General features: G+C 41.3%; 1 protein-coding gene across 1 annotated transcript in view; it reads right to left on the bottom strand.

The window, feature by feature from the left end:
• Positions 1–25,772, bottom strand: part of LOC120729426 (cadherin-13-like) — a 205,059-nt gene that overhangs the window by 99,045 nt on the left and 80,242 nt on the right. The window contains exon 2 of the mRNA XM_040024968.1: positions 8,274–8,394. Within this exon, the coding sequence (XP_039880902.1) occupies positions 8,274–8,394 (121 nt within the window). The remainder of the gene's footprint in view (positions 1–8,273; positions 8,395–25,772) is intronic.

Here is a 25,772-nt window from a genome sequence, read left to right as displayed (position 1 = left end):
TAGTGAAAGTGAACAACATTGATTACATTTTAGTAAAATAGTTTTACTAATATATCTAGTCTCAATGACAACCTGCTATGCTAAAACCCATTTCCCTTTTTCAGGCTGTGCCCGATGGACTAAGGCCTGGCCACCAGACGCTCGCCCTTGGGCAAGCTCCCCGGCTTGTAGCCCTATCCCGGGCAGGGTGAACTATTCCTTTGATGTTTTCCTCATAGGGATCTTCTGAATTGCTCTTTATCTGGTTCCTCACCCAGGACCAATTTGCCATGGCCTACCAGGGGGCAAAAGCCCCTGGACAACATAGCACCTGGGATCCCTGGGACACACTAACCCCTCCACCATGGGGGAGGGGTTAGTGTGCAGTTAGTTAGCAATTCGCAGAGGGGCCTAGAGAGAGCTGAGTGTTAACGCAAAGCTCTCAATTTACCGGTCGGTCTACATCCCTACCCTCACCTATGGTCACGAGCTGTGTGAAGTGACTGAAAGAACAAGATCGCGGATACAAGCAGTGGAAATGAGCTTCTTCTGAAGGGGGACTCCTGGGTGAGGTGTTCCAGGCATGTCCGACCGGAGGAGGCCCCGGGGCCGACCCAGGACACGCTAAATGTCCACAATCATTCCAGCTAAAAGCATCAAAACAACAGTTCCCAAACCAACAGGCGACCCCATGGTGGATACATCCATACAGTTTATAGTCTATGGATGGACCCCTTTACATGATATTATATTATTATAATAACCACATTATTATATTAAGTAATATTGCTACAGATATCACCTTGTACCTTCCTGCCTACAAATGGAGTCTGAAAATGTCAAGAAGACATTTTCCTTGATGACTTGTGATGTGCCATAAAAAAAGCTGCTGTAACTTGAGCTTCACGTTTTGATCTATCGCTTCTCTAAAACCTCCAGCATTCACTCGCCTGTTCCTGCAAATACATTCACCGCCAGCTCCTAAGCTAAAAGAAGCCTCCAGTCACAAGTTGACCCATATAAGGAAGAACTGTGAGCCAGGTCAGTCTGTTTTTCATGAACAATGTCAGCTGTTAAACCCACAGTTCACATGTTGTACATACGATCCTCAAATGCACAAACATGTTTGTGAAACATCCACCCACACACTCACTCCACACACGCAGACGTGCATACACATGCCAGTAATGGCCTTTCCTGTAATTACAGTCATTTGTCAAAAGCACACCTTGATTTATGGTCAAATTAAAAATACACCAGAAAAGAAGCTGCAGGTCCTGGTAACTCTGGATACAGTGAGTGATTAATGCTGCGCCATTACAGGCAAGAGAGTGGCATGATCCGGATATGCACCTTGCCATGCAGCACATAGTAAGTAGAAACATCAATCCCTGCATTCCCAGTCTCTGGTTGACAGAGTGGGTGCACAGCGGGTGGGTGACTGGGGTAACATCGGTCAGGGTGACAGTGGTTTGAGAGTGGTGCAGAGCAGGGCTGCCAAAATTAGTAAGTAGCACAAGAACGTGAGGGGCACAGCTGTTTTATTCCAAAGAAAAGGTAGGCTGCTTATAGCCGTGCACCGACTCCTTACAGGGCATCTTCTTAATAAGGTATTTGCTTTACTTTATGCACACACCAAGAGAAAAACATTTGGCTATGAGCCCAGCGGCATTTTGCTGTGGAATACAAATAAGCTCAGGATTAAAATATGCTTTCACTATAAATACACTCATTGCATTTCTGTTATTCCTCTTTCACTGGAGACAGCTTGATGGCTTTTTGTCTAAAGTAACAGTGGTAAATAACGAGCTACTCGGTCACATTGTGAATATTTGCAAGCAGTGGAAAAGCAATATTTTTAACCGTGGCTGCGGAAGTAAAAATATGAACTAAATAAACCAGAAAATGAATGATAAAGTTCATCTTTCATGTGCAACATGATGGACTACTTGATCACAGATAAATGTCTTTGTGTTCTTGTGTCTGTGGTTTGCAGCGAAACAAATTCCACAGACAACATCTCGAGCCCTGAGAAAGAAGGACGGCAAACTTTATCATCTGAACTTGGACAGCAGAGCCGAGCAGAAGTGAAGCAAACACAAAACAGATGAGCGAGCTGTTCCATTTGTCCAGTTTATCTAAAACTGCTAGGCTATATAAGAATTCAAGTACTTTTAAATTGCCTCATTGATAAAGTCGAAGGGAATACAGGCAAGAAACACGAATTGTGCCGGTGAAGAAATCTTCAGAGCTCAATGCAGTTAATGTGCCTCGGGGCCTGTGCCAGCCAGGAGAGCTCCAAAGACTGTATCTGAACATGAAGTGGAAGGCTTATGGCGAGCAATGCCAAGCCTGAAGAAGACCACCCTCCCTGAGGTAATTTCTTCAGAAATGCTTAGTTAAGGAGCATGAGTAATGCTATGCAAAAAGCTGCCATGTTTTTAGGAATCACATGGGATTGGGGGTGGGATTGTGGAAAGCCTTTACAGAGCTATGGTTTGCTCTGCAGGAAACAGATAAGGTGGCTTTCTACATTTTTCTCCATATTTTATCAGCCGTCCACATGGCGTGCACTCAACTCTGGGTACCCCATAAAATCCACACCATATTTCCTCCTAAAGTTTGCACGTTATCAGTATGTCATGTCTTCCTATGATGCCTCATGGCTATAACTGCTCATGAAGTCCTTTATTTTTACACAGTAACGGGCTCAGTGATGCTCTGCCTGCAAGGTGGTGACAGCAAACTACACGGACTTTAGCGCCGCCTCGTAGTGCAGCATTACTTGTAACGCGTTACTGTAATCTGATTACTTTTTTCAGGTAACGAGTAAAGTAAGGGATTACTATTGCAAAAACGGTAATTAGATTACCGTTACTTTCCCGTATGAACGCTGCGTTACTGCGTTACTAAAACCGTGATTTTTTTGCGAGAATGTCTCATGACAGTGACGTAAGCGAGTGCGACGTTCGTGACAACAGCTGTGTGCAGATCAACAATGGATCATATATCGAGTGCAGAGAGAGTATGAGCGTGCAGCGTTTAAAGCGTGGAAGTACTGACCTTACTTTGAGTTTGATTCCATAAAAAGTGACAAAAACATTAGTGTCCGCTGTGCGTGGGAAGAAAACTTCTTTTTACAGCGAAAAAAACCCCTAAACTTCCAAACAAGCACCGAGTAGCTACGACGTAATGGGAAACTCACAGAGAAACTCGCGGATTCTTCCACTGACCGCGGCACACCTGCACCAGGGTAAACCTCCGCCTACTGCACTCCTGCTTTACAGGTGAAAATAGAGCAACAGGACCGCTGAGTCTTTGACTTTATTTATTTTCTGCTGTGTTTTACTTGCATCTATTTGAAAGACTGAGTGTAAACACAAAAAAAAATATTTTATTTTATTCAAATTCAAATTCAAATTTTATTTGTCACACACACACAACCATACACAGTATGACATGGGGGTGAAATGCTTGTAGCTGTACAATGCCCGACCATTTATGTGCTGGAATGTGCAGAAAATAGGTTTAAATGTTAAACAAATTTCTTCCAGTCAGAGAATGTTGCATATAATTAAATTTTTGCTTGATGCATAAAGTTAAAAGATTAAAACTAATAAAACAAGTTTTAAAAAGAGACTTTTCCATTTGATTACATTTTGTATGATGGATTATGCAGAAAAAGTAGAATTGGGCTGAAAGATCTATCACTTTATCACCTACTCAGGGTGTAAATCGTGTTTTTAAAAAGTAACTAAGTAACTAAGTAACTAATTGCTTTTGAAAATAAGTAATCAGTAAAGTAACGGGATTACTTTTTTGGGGAAGTAATAACTAATTAGTTACTGATTACTTTTTTCAAGTAACTTGACCAACACTGTAGGGCAGTGACGAAACAAACGTGTGCAAAATAAGGCGAGACATAGCACAGTTTCTGTTTGTCAGCGCCGTCTCATAAACCACTGAGAGAACAAACTGAAACTTTTCAGAACAGGACGTCTAATCTTTCTTTCACCACAGAACTAATGCATCCCAGCCCTCTGACAAACACTGCTATTTGAAACACTCAAACAAAATCTGTCAGTTCTTGCTGTAAAACAAATAAGGGTGACATCCACTTTCAAATTCCTCCTTCGATCCAAGGCCGTGGGCTATTCAGCAAACAGCTTGTATTCTGTTCATCTACATAATATTTTCTTGCTGGAAGTGTGAAATGCTTTTTGCTCCTTATATGTTATGTTCAGTTTTCAGTTGCAGTGTAATTAGATTTGGGGTGTTTTCACACCTGTGGTGTTTAGTCCATTCATATTGAACTCTTTCACCTTTGGTGCGGTTCGTTTGTGCGCAGATGAGGGTCCAGACCAAAATAACTGCACTGAGACCCTTTGAGGAGGCGTTCCTGGTGCGTTTCCAGAAAGACTCTAAAGGATATTTGTTTGTGGTGTGAACATGATAACTTCCTAAGCTGCGTATGGTTTGTATTCTTAATGTGGCAGGTGCTACAGATGTGCAAAGGTCTGTACGAGTTACCAATTAGCTGTGAAATGAATGTAAATGATCTGTGTTCTCCAGTAGTGCCGAACATGGCACCTTCTTCCTGTATTTACGCTTGTTGCTCCATCTGGCCAATAAAGGGGCTCCATAACCTGACGTGGTTTGTATGCCTGTGAAGCTTCTCCGTCATCCAGGTCATCGTAGTCTAAGGAGCTTGGAAAGAAAAGCGTCTGGACTTCTTTGAGTTGCTTGAAGACGTTTCACCTCTCATCCGAGAAGCTTCTTCAGTTTAAGATCAGTGGGGGTCCTTGTCCCTCTTGGGGGACACTCCCATACTGCTTAAATCTGGGACCCTCCGTTTGACCTTAGAACTGAAGAAGCTTCTTGAACGAGAGGTTTTCAAGCACCTTAAAGAGGTCCAGACACTTTTCTTCCTGAGCTCCTTAAATGATGGTTTGTAGTGACGCATTTTGGATTTTTCTCTGTGTGAAAAACCAAACTGATGGGAAACATTCACAAACTCATCAACTGATCCAGGCCAGAGTGAACGACCTATAGTGAAAGGTGTAAAAATGCCCGTTTCATGGACGTTGTGGTGGCTGCAGTAAAACTACACAAAATTAAAGAGATGAAATTTAAAGTGATGGATCAATTTCAGTGGAAACAGCTGTTTGATAGATAGCAGGACTTTCTCACTGACTCGAACATCTTTTACGTTAATAAACTCAGCTCCTTGTTAAATGCAGTTTTCAGGCTTTTCTATTAAAGCTTTTATATTTTTAAATGAATTTCTTCTTTGTTCAGAACATTCAGGGTACGTCGATGTTCAGAACGGTTTTTAAAATGAGCTGTAGGCTGCACGAGGTTAATTCAGTCTAGAAAAGCAGATTATTTTTCTCCTTCAGATCATAGTTGCTGCATTCGGGGATGTGAAGTTTGCTGCTGAAGCTTTTACAGTTTCACTATACAAAACGTGACACAGACAATGAGTTTGTGTCTGCATCACATGTAGCTGAAGGGAAAGGACGGAGCACACTGCTTCTCCTCAAGGTTGCATTTCTTACATATGCAGTGTAACAATTTAAAAGCTCTTTACATTTACTATGTCAAAATTGTAATATTTATGATGTCATAAGCAGGGTTTTTTTTTCCAGTCATAATTTTCACATTTCCATGTGCCTACATTTCTATCACATATATTAAATTTAATAACCAGCTGAGTAGGAGCAAAAACAAAAAGGTGCAATAAAACTAGGCTTGGAGTAAAAGCTAGAGGTAGAGCGGAATTACGAGGCAGCGGTGATGGCGTAATAAACAAAGCACCGGCAAAGCCACCGAGAGCTGGAAAGATAGAGAAAGGGTCGCCGTTACTGTATTTCTGTATGCATTTGTTTCTCAGAAATGCCCATTAGCCGAGATGGATGTCCTTGAACCCAGGTCTGCGCCAACAGGTATCTCTCACTAACAGACCGCCCCTCCACTAGTAATTACACAGGGAGGTCTGCAGCAGGTGGCACTGGGCTGAGCAGCATTTACATAAATCTGCATGTGTCACTGAGCCTGGCTGCAGCCTCTGGCACTCTTTATACATCCTGCTCACACTCAGCAGACGGTTTGTTCAAATTTAACAAAAATGGATCGTAGTGAGGTAAAATAGCATCGATCCTCTCAGAGATGTACTCGTAAAGCACTGAGTTTATTTCATGCTAACAAACGGTTTTCCATTTTACTCTGAAATCACACAAACACGCTGCAAAGTATGCACCCGCATTGTTGACATGCTGTTGTTCTGCTTTGATTTTCATCATGATTCTAACATTCTTGCATCTGGTCAATTCAGCGACGTGTTACACAGCTTTCACTAACGTAATGACACAGTCAATACTAATTACACGCGTTTTGTTGAACAAAGAATGCTGAAATCACCTCCCCTATCTGTTTCTTTTTCTAGGTTTCTATATTTCACATGTTCGTCTGGTCTTTTCGCAGCTATTCAGTTTTAGCAGCTATTGAAGTGCAGCGTTTGTAAAAGCGATTAAATCTTTAAGAAACATTTGAAATGATCAAACAAGTATTTAGAGTAGAAGATTTCTGTTGAACGGCTATGAGCGAACAGGCAATCACAGCATGCATCTCAGGTTTTCTTTGTAACAAATGCACAACAAGCCTGAACCCACACTTTTATATGCATGTACGTGTGTGGCCAGTAGCATGCCTATACTTCTGTGAGCAGTGGGACCCCCCACCCCCCAATGGTGAGAGGTGTTTCTGCTGACAGGAGCATATTCAAGGTAATGGAACCACTGTGTTGTCCCAGAGCAGAGCACTAAAGCAGAACTGCGTTCTGTCTCCTACTACACGCACCGCTGAACCTCCAGATGACAAAGTGCCTCACTGGCTGACCAAATCAAATACAATAAAGCTGAAAAAGAAGAAAGAAGATTGAAGGAGAAATTCTTAGATTTGTCATATTTTGCTGTATAGGCAGGAAAGTATGTATTTTCAATTGGAAAAGCTGTCCATCAGGTGAATGCCACACAAAGAAACTCGACAAGCACTAAAAGCACTGTGAGCTCAAAAGAAGTCAGCCTATTACTGCTGTGTATATGGATGCAACACAATATGCGCATGTCAGACAGGCAGGTGATTACATTCTGCTGGTGTTGCTTCTCAGTGCGGAGAAGAATCGTGGGGATGATTAAATAAATAAAGAAGAGGTTGAATAATGAGAGGGGAATGAAAACAAGTTCCACAATAAATGACAGAGTGAATAAGACGCCATAAATTATTCCCATTTCAATTTACATATTTCATTTGTATTTCATCATGTTGTATAAATAAAATAACAAATGAGAGGAAAAATGAATTATTAAGCAAATAAATTGGTGGAAACTCAGCTTTGCAATAAAACTACAGCTAGCTGACTTCACCTTGTCGATTTCTGTGGAAAGACGCCATAACTCACAAGCCCAAAGGAGCAGACTGCTAGCCAGCAGACCTGCTGATCTCTGTAGAGACCACGTGAAGTTGTGTAGATGGGCATTGCCAGAGTGCCCCAAAGGAGCAAAATGGACCGATAAGTTGTGGTTGCAATATGGAGTTGAGATTGGACGTGTGCAGGAGGCTGTGGGGAAACTAACTGGTCACTGCATTAACTTAGGAGCGACAAGACTGACTCACAAGTGGCTCAGAGACAGAACTAAGCCGCCGTGACATGGACTCGTCAGCTGTGAACTCGTCGAACTCTTAAATCTTAAAGGTTTTGATTTTAAACCTGCTGAGATCAAACACAATTTTCTGCATACAGAGGAAAATGCAAGTCAGAGTGTGTTAGGGACCGGAGCTTTGCAGAAAGCTAAGTCAACTCGAGCATGTAACCGTTGAACTGGGACTCAAAAGCTCCAGCAAACACGCTTGCATATGAGCACACAGCACACACAGTTAACTAAGCAGCTCAAAGCTGTCTTCGGGGGAGGAACAAAGAGGGAAAATACTTTTGTAAATATCATTCAAAAAAGGAGAATAATTCATTTGCAGACAAAAATGATGTTGTTATCACTGTGGTGCAAAGAAGCAACCCGTTTTACCCCATGTTTATAATCAAATGAATTTTAATGAACATGCACACACACATAATTCCACCTTAACCTGGTAGGAACCTGCTGCTCTGCCTAGAGCCCCGTGATATGCTGCTGTTCAAATCCTCAAAACCCAGACAGATGAAGGAAAGGATATTTGTGTCGGTACAACTGGATGTTGAATTGTGGTGTGGATATAGAGATTTTAACCAATTTACTGACCTTGAAGAAGGCGTTGTCCTTTTTGGAAAGGACCTCTGTACATCACCTGGTACTTTTTGACCTGGAAGCCAGGCACACAGCCCTCGTGGCCACCATCCCCTTGGCCACCCACATGGGCAACCTGCAACACAGAAAACACCAACAGTCAGAATATTACAGATAAGCACATGGTTCAAACCAGAGGACCAAAGCTGGAATAACAGAAACACATTTTTAAAGATGCAATTCCCCGAAATAAACAGCAAAAGCATAAAGCAGATACATAAATAATCCATGGCAAAGAAAAAGCAGCAATTCTAACACTGTAGGAATTCTCCTGGCATTCCCCCCCACAGTTTCACCTCTGACCCAAACATAAGGCACCGGGAGTCGAGCTGTGTGATGCTAGCAGCTAACGTGTCCTTGGACCACAGACCTCGTACATATCGTTCATATTTCCTAACATCCTTTCTAGTTTTTACAACAAACCTTTTCTGAGTAGTACTACTCAGAAACTGCATATTTACACAGGCACAGTGTTAGAGTGATGCACTTTTACATTACAGTTTAAACCAAATAACAACGACAGTCTTTGTGTGATTCAATGTTTTCTCCTCTGAGTTTGGCTCATCGGTGTTACTGGAGTTAAGACACGAGTATGGTTTTATTTCTTTTTTATTTTTAGTGTTCACAGATTTTTGTCTTTTTCTCAATTGTGCTGCTTTACAATTTAAATTTAAAACTACCCTCCTTGACTTTTTACTGATAAACTGTCTTTCTCAAAAAGAGCAAAAAAAACCTCATTCAGGTTAAAGAAATATTTAAAGTGGAAAAAATACTTCGGCCCCTGTTTTTCAAAGGGGTTTAAAGGGTGGATGTTCCCATGGAAACAGGCTGTAAAATGACTGAAGGGATGTTCAAACCAAACATCCTCTAGGCTGGAGCATATCACAGCAAAACTAATACTTCACATTGATTGAGGATATGCTGTTAAAGAGATAATGATAGGACACCTTTTCTTTCAGGTTATTGTTCTTGTTACCTTTAGTTTTTATGTCCAGCATTAAAAATATGTGTTGTCATTATGATATATAACAAATAGCTTTATAAGCGTGAATTATTTGTTTTGAACAAGTCATGATAGAGTATTTTGTGGAAGATCCAAGGTGGCACCAACACTGTCAGAAATAAGGTTAGAAACATTTTGTAAGATATCAGGTAAATTTTGTATCATTAAAAAAAATCCCACTCGCCCTGTAGGCAGTTTACTAGAGACTGATGAGGTACAACAAATAGTTTAGCACGGTGGAGCCAGGGTGTCATCATCCCCGCATACTGGGGGGTGAACAAAAGGTGCGTTGAATGCATTGAATGGATGCGAGGAACAATGTTAGGATCAGGGGCCAAGATGAAGGCAGCACAGAGGGAAGCTAGTCATCTATCAGAGCTGCAGAATGGTGGAAGTACCACAAGCTGTCCACACAGATACCAAGCAAAGACTCACAGCCTTGGATAACCACTTGAAGGTGTACAAGAGAGTTATAAGCCAGCAACCATCCAAGGTGATTAATATGTGTGAACCAGTTGAAGCTAATGCTAAGAAAATATTGTGGGGTACAATTTCTGATTTCATAGTGATTATAATGATACATTTTCCAATGGTTTCCTGGTGCCCTGCATCTTTAAGGATGACAACGAGTTCATAAACATAAAGTGCTATACAACATTTACCATAAACGTCACAGACTATTCTTAAAAGCCTCGTGTTTTTACTGAGAATAAGAAATAAATAATTTCACGGCTCTGTCTTTCTGGACTGTATCTCTGATAACATTTTTTTAAAACTACCAAAGAAGAAGAACTGCATTAGTTTCATAGATATACTACAGTTACAGCAACTTTGAAACTGAAGGTTGATCAATTGTATCACTTCAAATGATTTCACTACAAAACTGTGTAGTGTTATATTTTCAGAAATAGTTTGTGTGACAGTGTAAAGAAGCAGCCGAGAGATGAAGAGATCAGACACCCACTAATAGAAAAACTCAGAGTATGTCTACATGCTGAACGTAAGTTAAGGGAGGTGATTTTATGCAAATGCAGCAGTCACAATATTTTATTTCCTCTAATGTGAAATTTTATTGTGCTACAGAGTCAATTAACACTTTTTTCCTGCACAAACACAAAGTTTAATCTCTGTGAGTCTGTCATTATACTAACATTATACTTACCTGCCACCTATTAAGCAAGAGGATTGAAAAATAGAAATAGCCAGTCATTCACAAATAACCATATACAGCACATTCACATTTACACTTACATGTTATCAAAATTATTGGCACAGTCTAACCTGCAAAATGGACCATTATGTAGTATGTAATGTGCAACGAAAGTCACGGTAGCACAACATTGACCCAAAGTTGTTGTTTTAGTTGCTTTATTGTCTTATTTCTTCTATTTTATATCTTTTTGCATCATTGTTTTAAAATACAAACAAAATTTCATGCTCAAATATTTATTTCATGATATAATATATGACTTAAAAGACACAAAGCTGTGCTGTAATCGTGTATCAAGATCCAGCTCCATGGTAAACAAGCTTTGTCCACCATAAGGCCATAGAGGTCTTACGTACACCAAAGGTGGCCAAAGTAACGATATTCTTTACTTAAGTAGAAGTACAGATATCTGTGGTTTTTAACAAAATACTCCAGTAACACCTGAAGTACTGAATCTACTTCTTTACTGAAGTAAAATAAAAAAGTACAGTCTCTGAAATGTACTCAGACTAAGAAAGGAAAAGTAACACCTCAAAGAGACATTCTACCAGATATTTCTATGCAAAGACAACTAAACCTTTTGCTATATCAATATAGTAATAAAATATTATAAGTACATGAGAATACAAATGTTATTTGAATGAAATTCTAATGAATGTTTGAATCTGTTATGTAGGACAGTGAAAGAAATTTAATTTAACTGTATTTAGTTGTCTACAATTTGCCTTCACACCCAAACACAAACATGAGGACAGCTCTGTGTTGGTCAAGTTACTTGAAAAAAGTAATCAGTAACTAATTACTTATTACTTCCCCCAAAAAGTAATCCCATTACTTTACTGATTACTTATTTTCAAAAGTAATTAGTTACTTAGTTACTTAGTTACTTTTTAAAAACACGATTTACAACCTGAATAGGTGATAAAGCGATAGATCTTTCAGCCCAATTCTACTTTTTCTACATAATCCATCATACAAAATGTAATCAAATGGAAAAGTCTCTTTTTAAAACTTGTTTTATTAGTTTTAATCTTTTAACTTTATGCATCAAGCAAAAATTTAATTATATGCCTCATTCTCTGACTGGAAGAAATTAGTTTAACATTTAAACCTATTTTCTGCACATTCCAGCACATAAAATAAAATAGTTTTTGTGTTTACACTCAGTCTTTCAAATAGATGCAAGTAAAACACAGCAGAAAATAAATAAAGTCAAAGACTCAGCGGTCCTGTTGCTCTATTTTCACCTGTTTAGCAGGAGTGGGGTAGGCGGAGGTTTACCCTGGTGCAGGTGTGCTGCAGCGGTCAGTGGAAGGATACGGCAGCTTCTCTGTGAGTTTCACATTTCAGTGGCAGCGCACTCGGTGCTTGCTCAGAAGTTTAGGGGATTTTTTTCGCTGTAAAAAGAAGTTTTCTTCCCACGCAGTGAACAACGGACACTAATGTTTTTGTCACTTTTTACGGAATCAAACTCAAAGTAAGGTCAGTACTTCCACGCTTTAAATGCTGCACTCGCTTACATCACTGTCATGAGACATTCTCGCAAAAGAATCACGGTTTTAGTAACGCAGTAACGTAGCGCGCTTACGGGAAAGTAACAGTAATCTAATCTAATCTAACAGCCAAGAACTGGGATTCAGCAGGTTGGGGAAACCTAGGGTCAGTTGTAGTGGCTTGGTGTTGGAAACAGAATCACAACCTGTGATAATCACTAATGTGAGCACCAGTGCAGGCTGTGATCAGCTGACCTGCTGCTCTTTGTGGATTTACAGAACTGAATTCAACAAGATGTCAGCAGATGTTTCATGAGCTGTCCTGGCTGATTTCTATGTCCTACAATGACAGCCCACTCTGTGTTGTCTTTATACTACACTGTATACAGTTGGTATAAGAGTGGAATTCAGGAAATTAATTTATCTCCTATACTTAATGTAACCTGACAGTGACCATGAACACCACAGCTGCTGTGCACCAGTCAAACACAGTATTGCAGGCGAATCTGTTTATCCTGACAAAGTCATTTTTAGATCTGCAGTGTATCAAGTATGACTGACCTTACCTTTAGGTATAACCTGTTTCCCCGTTCCTGTGCTGCCTGTCTTATATCTTTCTCCATCTCTGAGTGAACTTATCCCACATTCCTTTCTCTCCCTACAAATACAGCAGCTGTACCTTTAGCCAGCAACACACTGCACATGAACAGTTTGTATGTTTGCTGATGTTTCTTGAATTAATAGAAATGTTACATTTGAAATTGTAAATTCTACAAACGATACAGGTGAATCGAGAGTAACGAGACTGTTATGAAAATGTAAGGAAAGTGTAGAAAGTACAGATAATTGTGTAAACTGTAGAAGTAAAAGTAGAAAATTAAATACTCTTGACTTTACTAATGAAGTATAGTACAGATACCTGCAAATTCGACCTTGGTACAGTAACGTAGTATTTGTACTTTGTTACTTCCCACCTCTCTCATCACCACACCCCGGGAAGGCGCGCCCAAAGCGTGTCTTTGTCCTTGTCCTGTCTTTATTCCCCATCCTAACCGGTCGCAGCAGATGGCCCCGCCCCTCCCTGAGCCTGGTTCTGTTGGAGGTTTCTTCCTGTTAAAAGGGAGTTTTTCCTTCCCACTGTCACCAAAGTGCTTGCTGTATAATTGTGGGGTCTTACAATATAAAGCGCCTTGAAGTGACTGTTGTGATTTACACGTGATATACTGTAAATAAAACTGAATTGAATTGTTTTCCTTGCTTGTCAAAATATTAATTTATTCTGTCCTGACACCGTTTGTCCCTAAACTCAAGCGTGCTGACTAAGTAGGCTGCAACTCATGTTGGCATGGCAGGAAAACATGGATATACACCACACACCTCCATCAACGCGCATCATGAACACTCATTTCAACGTCCATTAAGGGGAAAATATTACAATCCAGCTCCAGTGCTGAACCAGAGTATTAAGGCAACACTGAGTTAATGGGAGCGGCGGTAGAAACAGGCAGGTGTTATTGTCAGCCACTACCCTCCATCAGGAATCCATTTAGGTCTACTGGATCAGTGAAGGTCGTATCAGCCAGCTGAGAGGTATTATCGTCAATGTCAGTCTTTTTCCTAATAAGTCTTTTTGATGAGAGTATCAGCTAAAAATCTCTTTCAAAGTTATGCAGAGATTGTGTGGCGATAAAAGATTTCGGTGAGATGTTGTGTGTGTGTACATACACCTTTTATTGTTTGTCTGAGCTGTTTTTATGTGTGTTTAAGCTCGCTTGTTGGTTCTTATTTTACATATATGAGAGACTGAACTTAGTAGATTTAAAAAATGGTTTAATGGCATGAGAATCCTCTGGTTATTGTTTTGTTATACAAGTGCAAAATTGAATTAGTTAGAATTAGGGGGACGTGGATATCTGACCTAATTCTTTGCTCAAATGTTCTCGACAATGAAGTTTAGCGAAGCTCCTGCCTGTGTGCGCCAACACAGACATGATGAAAATATAAATGCACATATAGAAAAACTATTAAATGATTCCTCAACTTCACAGTATTTTTATCTGTTGGGTTCAATGAAAGTAATTATTTTTCGTTTGTTTGTTTTTATGCCGGGTCCCTCGTTTCGTTTTGATGTTTCTTTGAGGCTCTCACTGTTCAGCAGTAACTGGCTCTGTATGTGTTTGCCAGAGTGCTACACAGAGGGGTTGCTATGGTCTGGTCTTAGGGAACAAAGAGCCTCGGCTGTATGAAAATACCTCTTCGGCCGGAACAATTATCTTGGTCAAGCAACTGAAAATTGTGTATTATGTAACAGTTTAATGAGATGATGGACACAGAGCCAAGGAGATAAATAGATCAGAAAGCATTTAGCAGGATATGTGGACAACATGACAGAGAGGAGTGGAGTAAACAAGTCATGCAAATGGTAAGTGTCAGACAGCAGGATCATTTGGATCTAATAAAATTCTATTTTCAGCTTGCTGTATCACTTATGACTGTGCTTTACTCTTCAATATTGATTCAGCCAAAAAAGAAATATGATCAGATCTCATTCAAACAAAACAAAAGAAAAAACTCTGACCTTTATCATTTTGCTAAATGTTAAATTATTCACTGTTTCATCTTATTTCTTTTGGTCTTATAATTTAAAAAAGAAAGAAGGAGAAGAAAAAACTAATTCCCATCTATCCGTGCATTTGAGCTGCAGCCTGTCCAAGCTGTCACAAGCTCAGACGCGGGGTACACCCTGCACCGGCCGCCAGTGTTTTGAGGGTTAACGTAGAGAGACGACCTTTTATGCGCACATTCACGGGCAATTTAGGATCAACAACATGCAAGTGTGTGAGGTGAAGGAAGAAGCCAGAGAGGCCACAGAGGTATGCAGAGAACATGCCAAACTTCACATAGAAAAGCTCCAGCAAACCGAGAGCTGAGGTGAGGGGACGGTGCGAACCACCACCAATAGACACGGGAATATTATAACATATCATAATTATTATTAATATTAATAGCAAAAAAGATTAAAATAATACTAAGACACAAGAACATTATGGATTTCTAAACCTAACCAAACAACTAGTGAAACTCAAAAGCAAATAAAAAGTGAAACGCAAATAATATATAGAGCCTCTACACTATATTATCAACAAATTACATTATTAATGAACATATCACTGGTTTAATATCTGAAAAAGAATGAAAAGTATTAATAGACATTTAATTAACCAAGTCAATTATGTTTTCCAACGAGAAAAGAAAAGATAAGAAAAGAAAACATGGAACCTAATCTGAAACCAGCACACATCTGGAGTAATATAAAGCAGAAGTTTGAGCAACACTGAAAACCTGCAGGGCAACTTTTGATAAATGTGTCCAAGATCAATGTAATCTACTTTCAAGGAGATACCTTCATTCATCCAGAATGGGTGAAATACCAAATGTTGGAAAAAATAGAATAAAATATCATCACCAGCAACAACACTATGCTCACTTTTGTTGTTGGTTCTGTTATTGGTGAAACTTGAATACTGTCTGTTAGACGTGTTTATGCATCTGAACAAATACAAATTCTCTGTATTTATTAAACGACTGTTATGCAGCTCAACATTAATCAGTCGTAAAACCAGAAAATCCACAAAAGAGATTTTTTTCTGTTCCTTTTTTTTTTAACTCCACTTTTGACGAACCTTTTCCTAATAAATAAATAATTATGTTTAAAAAGTTGTCGTACGTCTGAAAGAAATGTTTTCTGGTGGTTGGAAGTCATGTTTGTAGAGCTCATAAAAGCCTTATTACATTTTAAATGAGGACAAAATAATAAAATTGCGAAGAAAAAAATTGGGGCTGGATGGGTTTGTATACATAAGAGCTGCCACGATTAGTCGACTAGTCACGATTACGTCGACTATCAGAATCGTCGATGACTGATTTAATAGTCGACGCGTCGTTTGAAGCTTTGTAAGATCCCAAAAGACGCAGGAATAAGTAGCAGGATTTAAGAGTGTAATAACGGACTGAAACAGAAGATGGCAGCACTGCATGCACAAGGATGCCAGCTGCCGTTAAACCCCGAAGAAGAAGAAGTAGCTCTGTCCCAGAATTCATAGCGCAGCCCAGCTCAGTTGCCAACAATGGCGGCAGCTAGTTAGTTTTAATATTACTCTTATTATTCTTTCTGGGTCACAAAATAAACGTTTAACATATTTTCAGGGAGAATGTAACTGTGTAAACCTCAAATATCTGCTCAGTTTATCAAGACACCACATATTTTCAAAAGCGCTCCGACGTTTTCGGAGACGTCTGTTACCCACTAGCTCGATAGCGAGCCGGGGGCAAGGCTCACTAGAGCCGTGAGAACATCTGACTCCCGGCAAATCGTTTTCAAACCCACCGCCGTCTTTCGCTACTCAGGTTAAACATGATATATGAGTCACTTAGATAACTTAAACATGTTATTGTTTGGTTTTTTTTAGTATTTTATTTGTTCCTGAGTAAATCGGTTTGGCTGAGGTTAAAGTTATAGTTTTTACACAGCTGAATAAACGTCAAGCAGACAGCTGATTATCAGAAGTGTGAGATGCTCGAGAATTTACTCCGGTGTCCTGTTATATTTTAGATAGCAAGGAGTTTATTAAACTCCACCGAAACAATCTGCAAATTTCATTAAAATTTAATAAACTATCATCTTGTCTTTATTTTTAGTTAGCACAGACCTTAAACACTTAAAGCTGTAAGCTAATGATAGTTATATAAGAGCAGATGCTGCTGGTGCAATAAGCTGTAGTTTCACGTCCAATGGATGATGATCTGATTAGTCGACTAATCGCAAAAATAATCGGTGACTAGTCGACTATCAAAATAATCGTTTGTGGCAGCCCTAGTATACATTCGCTTCTTGGTGGAGAAATATATATACAGTTATCTATTGACAGCTACTCGGCGTGCATGTCTTTAGGTTGATATTAGCAGACGAGGAATGCTCAATTAGGAACGAAGCATCCATGTGTTTTTTACCTCTAGCATTTAGATCAGGCCGTCGCATCATAAGATCTGTTCACAGCATTAAGGTGAAAAGTGCAAAAATGAACGGGGAATGAAAAGTACACCGTGGTCATCACAAGGTCAGTATTTTATGAGGCAGTAAACAAAGTAAAAAGTGTAAAAGTTGTCTTTACAGAGATGAGCAGATAGTAGTATTGATTAAAATGACAGACGAGGCTGACTAAGGGTGTGAGGGCCGAGTGGCTCAGGTTGCTGTTTTTTGTCGTTGCGGTTATGATGTCAGTCAACTCATATTCATTCGTGAGGAGTAACAGCGGGTCAGCTCATCGCTTGAGAGTTTGACATCTGATTTAGTTCAAGTGTGAAGGACCAGTCAGGTGATTAAGGCAATGACTTGGGAGAGCACACAGTAAATGTCACCTCTGCTGGGAATCAATAGCGCCTCGAGAATTCAGAGTACATCGATAGATAGAGATGGAGACCGCTATACCAGATATTTGCTGAGGAGTGCCGGGCAGGAAGAGGTTGAGAGAAAGGCTGTGATGGCTGTTAGAAGTGATGTGTGAGTATGTGCACATGGACTCTGTGTATGTGAGGCTAAATGCAATCAGACAGTGGAAGAAGGAAGAAGGAAGATTCAGAGAGGCAAAGGAAAATGAAGGGAACAGACTCCTGTCAGTCTGCGTCCTTCATGCATTCTAATGTCTTTATTATCGAGAATTATTTCACCTGGTTTTTTTTTTTTTGTATTGATTCACAAATACAATACAAGTGCTGAGAAACGGTATCTTCCAAAAACTGGACTTTATTTCACTGTCTGTGCTTTTTTTCTTTTGTTTAAGTCAGGGGTGGGGAACCCCAGGGTTCAAGGGCCGGTGTCCTGCAGGTTTTAGATCTCACCCTGGGTCAACACACCTGAATCAAATGATTAGCTCATTACCAGGCCTCTGGAGAACTTCAGGACATGTTGAGGAGGTGATATAACCATTTAAATCAGCTGTGATGGATCAAGGACACATCTAAAACCTGCAGGACACCGGCCCTCGAGGCCTGGAGTTGCCCACCCCTGCTTTAAGGCATTGTTTTCTGTAAGCTGAATAGATCGAGGTACGTTAACTTTGCTTTTGTGTACAGATCTGATATTGATCCAGAATTTGAAACAGCCGTCCCCATGTTAAAGAATGCTCGGCATATTTTACCACCTCCCTGCAATTATGTTGGACAGTTTACACCCAGCTAGCACCGTGACATTTCATCCAGCCACCTTCGTGTCTTACCCGTTCCACATTTCCCCTCAATCTTGCAATGCGTCTGAATCCATCAAGGTAAATGTCAGTGCACACACCTCACTATAGGTCTGGCTGACCCATTCCAGACTGGCTACACATACAGCCCGAGATGAGCCAGAAAGCCAAGCGAGAGAGAGAATCAATCAGGATGGGCCGTAGACACCTGCAGCTGGCAGGTTACCCAGGCATGGAGCACCTGAGTCATGAAACCATCTGGTTCTTGGCCCACACTGCCGAACCCTGGTCACACCTGCTGGGCCTGTAAAACAACACTGGAGCAGTAAACACACAGCCTCACCATAGACCGCGGGCAGCCAAGCAAGCAGGGACAAGAGAAAAAAACAGAAAAAGCACCTTTGCTGTTGGCTGGTTATTGTCACTGTGTGAATGCAAAATCAGGAGGGTAATAAAGGAGAAAGAAGCAGAAGGCAGAAATACAATATAATTATAAAGAAAAAGGCCAGTAGAGGCACACTAGAGGGACGGTACACAATACCAGAATACTGCTGGAAGTCTAAATGCTAAATTCACAAGCTAATTTCTCAAAGTTGATTGTGCCTTACAGTTGGTTGATAAACACTTTGATGGGAATTTGCTGTAATTAGTACGTATTTAATCTACTTGCACAGAGCAACAGGTTTAATTTCTTCATGAGCAACTAGGAATAGTTCAGCAGGCACTTCCTGTCTGATGATATTCCCGTTACACAGACGTGCCCAGCTGTCCTTTACAAAAGGTAGTTTTAGCGAAAACGACCCAAATTGCAAGAGTTACCTAACATCTGGACAGCTGTGTCACATGTTATCTTCTGTTGGTGTATAAAAGCTCACATGTGTCTCAGAGAAGTTGGAAGCTGCCATTTAGGTGGAGGTATGAGAAGTGAGTACTTGGTAAGAGAAGTTAATAGTAATGAAGCAGAAATGACAGAAGAAACTGGTTGTTTGCTAAATCCATTCATTTTATAAGGAATGATAATTATAACTGCATAACGAAAAGCACGTGTGAACATGAAAACGAGAAAATTGCAAAAGATGCGTTGTGACGCAATAACTGGAGATAAAGTATCTGAGTTTCAGCAGCGGGACCACGCTTCCAAACATGCTCCTATATATGTTCCCCCAGTTCTACAAGCTGTTTGTTCTCTTTTACGTGCCCCACCCTGCCTCCCCGTTTCAATTCTTTAACTTCTTCACTTCTATTTCGTACACGGGGATCTGCCAGGCCCACGAGCCGCCGCCAGTCCCCTTTGAGGCCTTCCCCAAACCGCATCTCAATTCACGTTCAAGCCTTTACCACTAAAACTCTGTCAAAACTAAAATGAGGACGTGGGCCCAGCGAGTGAAACAAATTGTTGTGTGATGAAGAGATACCAGATTCTGGTTAGCATACAAGGATTAACAAAAGACATCATCAGATTATTTATTACAGAATGGGCACAACTGGTAAACAGAAAACAGACACACTACAAAATTCTAAAAGAGAAGTTCTGAAACACATTTCAATGATCTTCTATACAAAAATCAAGTATCGTGATGTTCACTGGGGGCCCTATGCTTTGTTTTAGGCATGTTGTTAACGTACTGGTAAAGGTACAGAGCCGTCTAAAACTATCAACATGTGGTTTGACTGTCATTATGGAAAATGCAGTTTCTACCATTGGCTCTGGCCCAAAGACCTTAAAGGAGTTTCCTCAAATTATTTAATATAACAATATTGTTTGATTTTATGCACATGTGTCATTGTTCAGAATAATTCTGTTCATAATTTTTATGGACAGGATTTCTAGGCGCAGCCAAGTGGCGGAGGGCTTTCGCTTTGGTGGCCTCAGAATCTCATCTCTGCTTTTCGCGGATGATGTGGTTCTGTTGGCTTCATCGGGTGATGGCCTCCAGCTCGCACTGGAACAGTTCGCAGCCGAGTGTGAAGCAGCGGGAATGAGGATCAGCACCTCCAAATCTGAGGCCATGGTTCTCAGCCGGAAAAGGGTGGAGTGCCCACTCCGGGTCGGGGATGAGTTCCTGCCCCAAGTGGAGGAGTTCAAGTATCTCGGGGTCTTGTTCATGAGTGATGGAAGAAGGGAGCCGGAGATCGACAGACGGATTGGTGCTGCGGCCGCAGTAATGCGGATGCTGCACCGGTCCATCGTGGTGAAGAGAGAGCTGAGTGTAAAAGCGAAGCTCTCAATTTACCGGTTGATCTACGTCCCTACCCTCACCTATGGCCACGAGCTGTGGGTAGTGACCGAAAGAACGAGATCGCGGATACAAGCGGCAGAAATGAGCTTCCTCCGAAGGGTGGCTGGCCTCTCCCTTAGAGATAGGGTGAGAAGTTCGGCCATCCGGGAGGGGCTCAGAGTAGAGCCGCTGCTGCTCCACATCGAAAGGAGCCAGCTGAGGTGGTTCGGGCATCTGACAAGGATGCCCCCTGGGCGCCTCCTGGGTGAGGTGTTCTAGGCATGTCCCACCGGGAGGAGGCCCCGGGGCAGACCCAGGACACGCTGGAGAGATTATATCTCTCGGCTGGCCTGGGAACGCCTTGGTGTTCCCCCCGATAAGCTGGAGGAGGTGGCTGGGGAGAGGGAGGTCTGGGCCTCTTTGCTTAGGCTGCTGCCCCCGCGACCCGGCCTCGGATAAAGCGGATGAAGATAGATGGATGGAAAAAGAGCACACCATTTTCACATGCTTTTATCAGCCACGTGCACTGACATAAATCAATTCAAATTAAATATTTAAGGAATTTACTATCAATTATTTCATCACTCTGAATATGCTGGTAATATGTAACTGTCTGTGCTATCAAAGAAGCACAGAGTTTAAAATAAATGAACACATTTGCTGCTTGTGTCCAAAGGGATTCAAACTAGGAGTCGGGGAGTAAAACAAGTTGTTTAGTTTTTATTCAGCTCAGCTCACAGCTCCACGGAGCGCACAGAAGGCGTGCTTCCTCTGCACAGCATAATCTCCTGCCTCCAAAAGAGCAAAGGGCGACTGTAAATCGGCCCGGTGACTCATTAAGACTGAAGATGCTGCGACCACTGCCAGCTGGCTACCGGTGTGTGTAACGAGGACTTCTCTTACTCTACGGAAGAAATTTGACTTTGAAACTTTCAGTGGTACGTTGCATTCAAGCAGATGTGCCCTATTGCAATGCAAATCCAACATCCCCGGGGGGGTGTAGAGTTGCGTGGTAAGTGAGCTGGTGTAACCCCGACAGTATCATTTCCTCACTGTCAGTCTGCTCAAATCCCCTTTCTAGTTGGCAAGCTTGTCAATACCTCCACCTCACACACCTCTCACTTCACCGCACAGGAACAGGGAGAGAGGTGTGAAGCGAGGAGCTGAAAAACAACAAGCGCGTCAGCTGCAGGCACCAGCTGCTATCCAGCAGAATTCATTTGAATGCACTTTATTTTTTCCCTGTTGGGATTTGGCATGTCAATCTGAGCACTTTCAGCTTTACCTAGATGGCATGTTCATTCACCTTGAAAGGGGTGCTTTGTGTAATAGCCTCAGTAGGTAAACTTGAAACGGATGGTTTTAAGAGTATATTACTGTCTCCTGTCTTTGTTTGTGTTTATTGTGTCTAAACAACAACCAAAGCAAAGTTTGGCCAAAACCCTGGCGCCCGTGGCTGTGACAGATGGAAACCCAATGCAACAGAAACACTGCTGAACCAAAAACGCTGCCACATCGACAGGGAGGTTACACCTCTTCGGGACCTGACTGGAAGAGCCGAGTTCAAAATGGTGATGCTATCGCAATTTGTTCTCAAAGGCTGCAAATTGCAATGCAATTCAAGTTTGAAAGCTGCTAATCAGCAGCTCGCTGCCAGATACAAAGCTATCAGAGGCAGGCGTCCGTCTGCGACGCACCGGGGTGGACAGGAAGAGATAAAGAATATAAAAGTACATGGATGCAGATTCTCAACTCCTTTGTTATCACGCCGCCCGTGTCTACAGCTTTTATTGAGCGGTTACCCTGCTCGGCTATTTAAGGTAAAGGACTAAGGCCTATGTTTGTCTCTACTTGTGGGATATTTTCCATTATCTGTTTAACTTCCTTCTCTCTAGTTGGCCTCTATTCATTAAAAGTCACAGGGGGCTGCTGATAGCCTGCCAGGAAACACTCCTCCCTACACCCAGACCTGACCTGCACCTTCTGATTATGGATCAGGTGAAACTCGTCCTTTAATGCTTCCTGATAAAACTTGTGTGCCTCAACTTCACAGAGTGTTTCGGTCTTTTACCCAGGCTAATCTGCCATTTTTGGGGGATTAGAGATCTGATCTAGATTATCATATTAAAATTCGGGACACATCGTCAGTAGTGGACCGTGGATTCATCGGGTGTTTCGGCCACTATCACTAGACACCCTCGTCCAAGGAGGCCCTGCCAGGTCATCATCCGTGTTTTCCCCATTCTTTTACGTAACTCACATGTATGTGATTCAGACATCTTACTGATCACAACTATCTTCAACATCCCACCGAGCTTAATCAGCACCTAAAAACAACTTGTTTTGATTCTATTTCACCATCAGCACATCACCTGCCTGCGTCCTCTCAGATGCAGCCATTGTACAAGATTTGCAAATCTTATGAAGCCATATTTTATTCCCAATAGAACAAAGAAAACTACGATGATTTTGAATTCAGGGCCGTGTTTACGGCTGTGTAGCATCCTCTCTTCTTTTGGCCAGAACTGACCCGACCAATGGCAGCAACACTGACTTTTGGGAGAAGAACATCGTCTCATTCTTGTGTGATAGTATTGCAGCTGCAGCTGCTAATGCACCTGCATACCATTAGAGATGCAGCTTTTGAACTGAGTGCTGATAACACGGCTCTCCTCTTTAGTCTAGAGGACGTGCTGCTCATGGTTTCCCAAAAGGATCTCACATTTCTTCTGACCACAGAACCGTTTCCCACTCAGTCTCAGGAGAAGACGATTACAGTTCTGGATCATGTTCACATTTCTTTGTATTATAGAGTTTAAACCTGCGTTTGCACCAATGTCAGCCTGGTCCCTTAAACATATGTTTCTCCAGACTCTCTGAATCTTTTGATGACATTATGCACTATCCATGATGACATATTCAAAGTCTCTGCAATTTTATGTTTGTGAACAATATTCTGAAATGATTCTATGATTTGTAGACGTGTTTTTGCAGATTAGTGAACCTCTCTGGTCATTCTTTAGTACTGAGAATATCTTCCTCTCTAAGATGCTCTTCTTATACCCACTCATGTTACTGACTATTGTGTTAACATAATTAGCTGCAAAATGTTCCTCCACCGTTTCTTTTAGTGCCACTTACTTTTCTAGTCTTTGATGCCCAAATGCTCTGTAACATGTTGCTGTCATCAATAGGGATGGGTATCGAAAACCGGTTCTTGTTGAGAACCGGTTCCCACTGTTTCAGTTCCTTGGAATTGTTTGCCATTTTTGCAAACGATTCCCTTAACGATTCCAGTCGCCCCGAATGACGTCACCACGTTGCGGAGCATCATTTACCTGACAGGAAACACAAGCGGCTCAAACGCTCAAAAGTTTGGTCATACTTTACGAGAATGGATGACAACAGGGCAACTTGCAATACTTGCAAAGTAGATACTTCATTTAAGGGAGGAAACACTACGAATATGCAAAAGCATTTGCTCACAAAACACACGATGACCTTAAATGAATGTCGTGTTTTTAATTCACTCTGGACTCGTGAATCTCAACCCAGCAGCAGCGGTAACGTTTGCACGTCCTCTCCCGTTAATGCGGCAGGTAAATAATCAACAACAGAGCATATTATGTTAGCGCGATCTGCCTTATTACAAAACCATTACTGTGCATTTAGGTGACCATGATGAGAGAGACAGAGAGACAGAGTCTGGCTCAGACGCTGGCAGTTCTTGCTGCAGTCTGCCGGTAGCGTCTCCTTTCAGGCCAGGGTAGACGAACGTCACCGAGCAGTGACTCAGTTTGTGGTCAAAGGCTTGCACCCGTTTGCCACAGCAGGTGATTTTCAGTAAGTGAATGTGTTTAATTGTAGGCAGGGACATTACTGGATATTCTTGTGTAACTGCTACAGAATAATTTATGTTATACTTTGTTATTGCTACAGAAGAATATTTATTTTATTATTTTACATTTACATTTTTTACCTGGGGACCCTGTGACACCCCATTGAAGAGCCGTAGGCTGGATCTCTTAAGATCTCACTGTTGGGTTTGTAAGGCCATGTTACTCCTAAATTTCTATCTTGTTCAAAGAGAAGATATAAAACATAGTTCTAGGCTAATCGACCGTAGTGTTCTCCTTTTTTAAAAAGAATCGATAAAGGATCGAATCATTAAACAGAATCGAAAATGGAATCTGAATCGTGAAAATCTTATCAGTACCCATCCCTACTCATTAAAATCAAAAATGAGCTAACATCATTTTCATGAAACATTCAATTGTCCCAGTTTAAGCATTTCATATCTTTTCTATGTTCTATTGTGAATACAGTGCAGGTTTATTGAATTCAGTGTCTCTGCCTCGTTTAGAATCGGGTTTGTAAAGCCGTTTGCACCGGTGGGAAAAACACATTACGTAGTTCAGCATTTCAGCGGTGCTTAATGATTCGCTCCCTCTTGTTGTTCTTTCTGTGTTTCATGCTCAGCTGTTAACTCTTGTCCTCTTTCTTCCTTCTCTCTACGTTTGTTTCTGTGTGGTTTTGCCCAAAAGTCACTCGGGCCACACTTACTGTCACGCAGAGATAGGGACAGTCTCCGTAACGCTGACAGGCAGAGCTCCCTCTCTATCCCTCAGCAGAGCTCGAATATGTACGCATGCTTCCATGCAGCTAAAAAGCAGCATTGCTGAAATGTTGTGGATACTTTGTCAAGTAGTGTCAGAAGGTCCCACTCGCTTCAGCTTTGTAAACACGAGGCAAACAGATGCAAAGTGACCGACTTACATGGAGTAACAGTGAGCTAGAACAGCAACCAACTCGTGCAGTAGGATCACACTACACGTCGTGGAGGTGTCACTTTATTCTAGGCTGAGAATGGTGTTGCTCCATATAAACACAAATGAATGTGCTCTTAGAAACTAGCGACGCTTCAGTACAAAAATCTATTGTGGGTACAGAATCACTTCACACTGATTAGGACACACACAGCAGATATGTGTGATTCTGTATTTAAGTGTTAGGAAAGCATGTCAGCGATGCAATTTACTGTAACCTGCGTCAATCCAAACTCAAGGAGAGGCACAGTTTTCTAAAAAAACTTCAACCCAGCAGGTTCACGCAGAGTTGAAGGATTATTTTGAGCGAAAACTGTATTTTTTGTGCGTCGTTTGACACAACAGGGACTGAATCCAAAAAAAAGGAAAATGTAAACATGCATATTTACAAATACAGAAATATACACACAGGAAGGATATTCTCTGATTATTGTTTGTTCATGTTTTTGTGTTTCTTTAGT

The sequence above is a fragment of the Simochromis diagramma genome, unplaced genomic scaffold (genome assembly GCF_900408965.1).
Source record: "Simochromis diagramma unplaced genomic scaffold, fSimDia1.1 OVJJ01000293.1, whole genome shotgun sequence".
Classification (NCBI taxonomy): domain Eukaryota; kingdom Metazoa; phylum Chordata; class Actinopteri; order Cichliformes; family Cichlidae; genus Simochromis; species Simochromis diagramma.
This window is presented reverse-complemented; position numbering and strand designations above follow the sequence as displayed.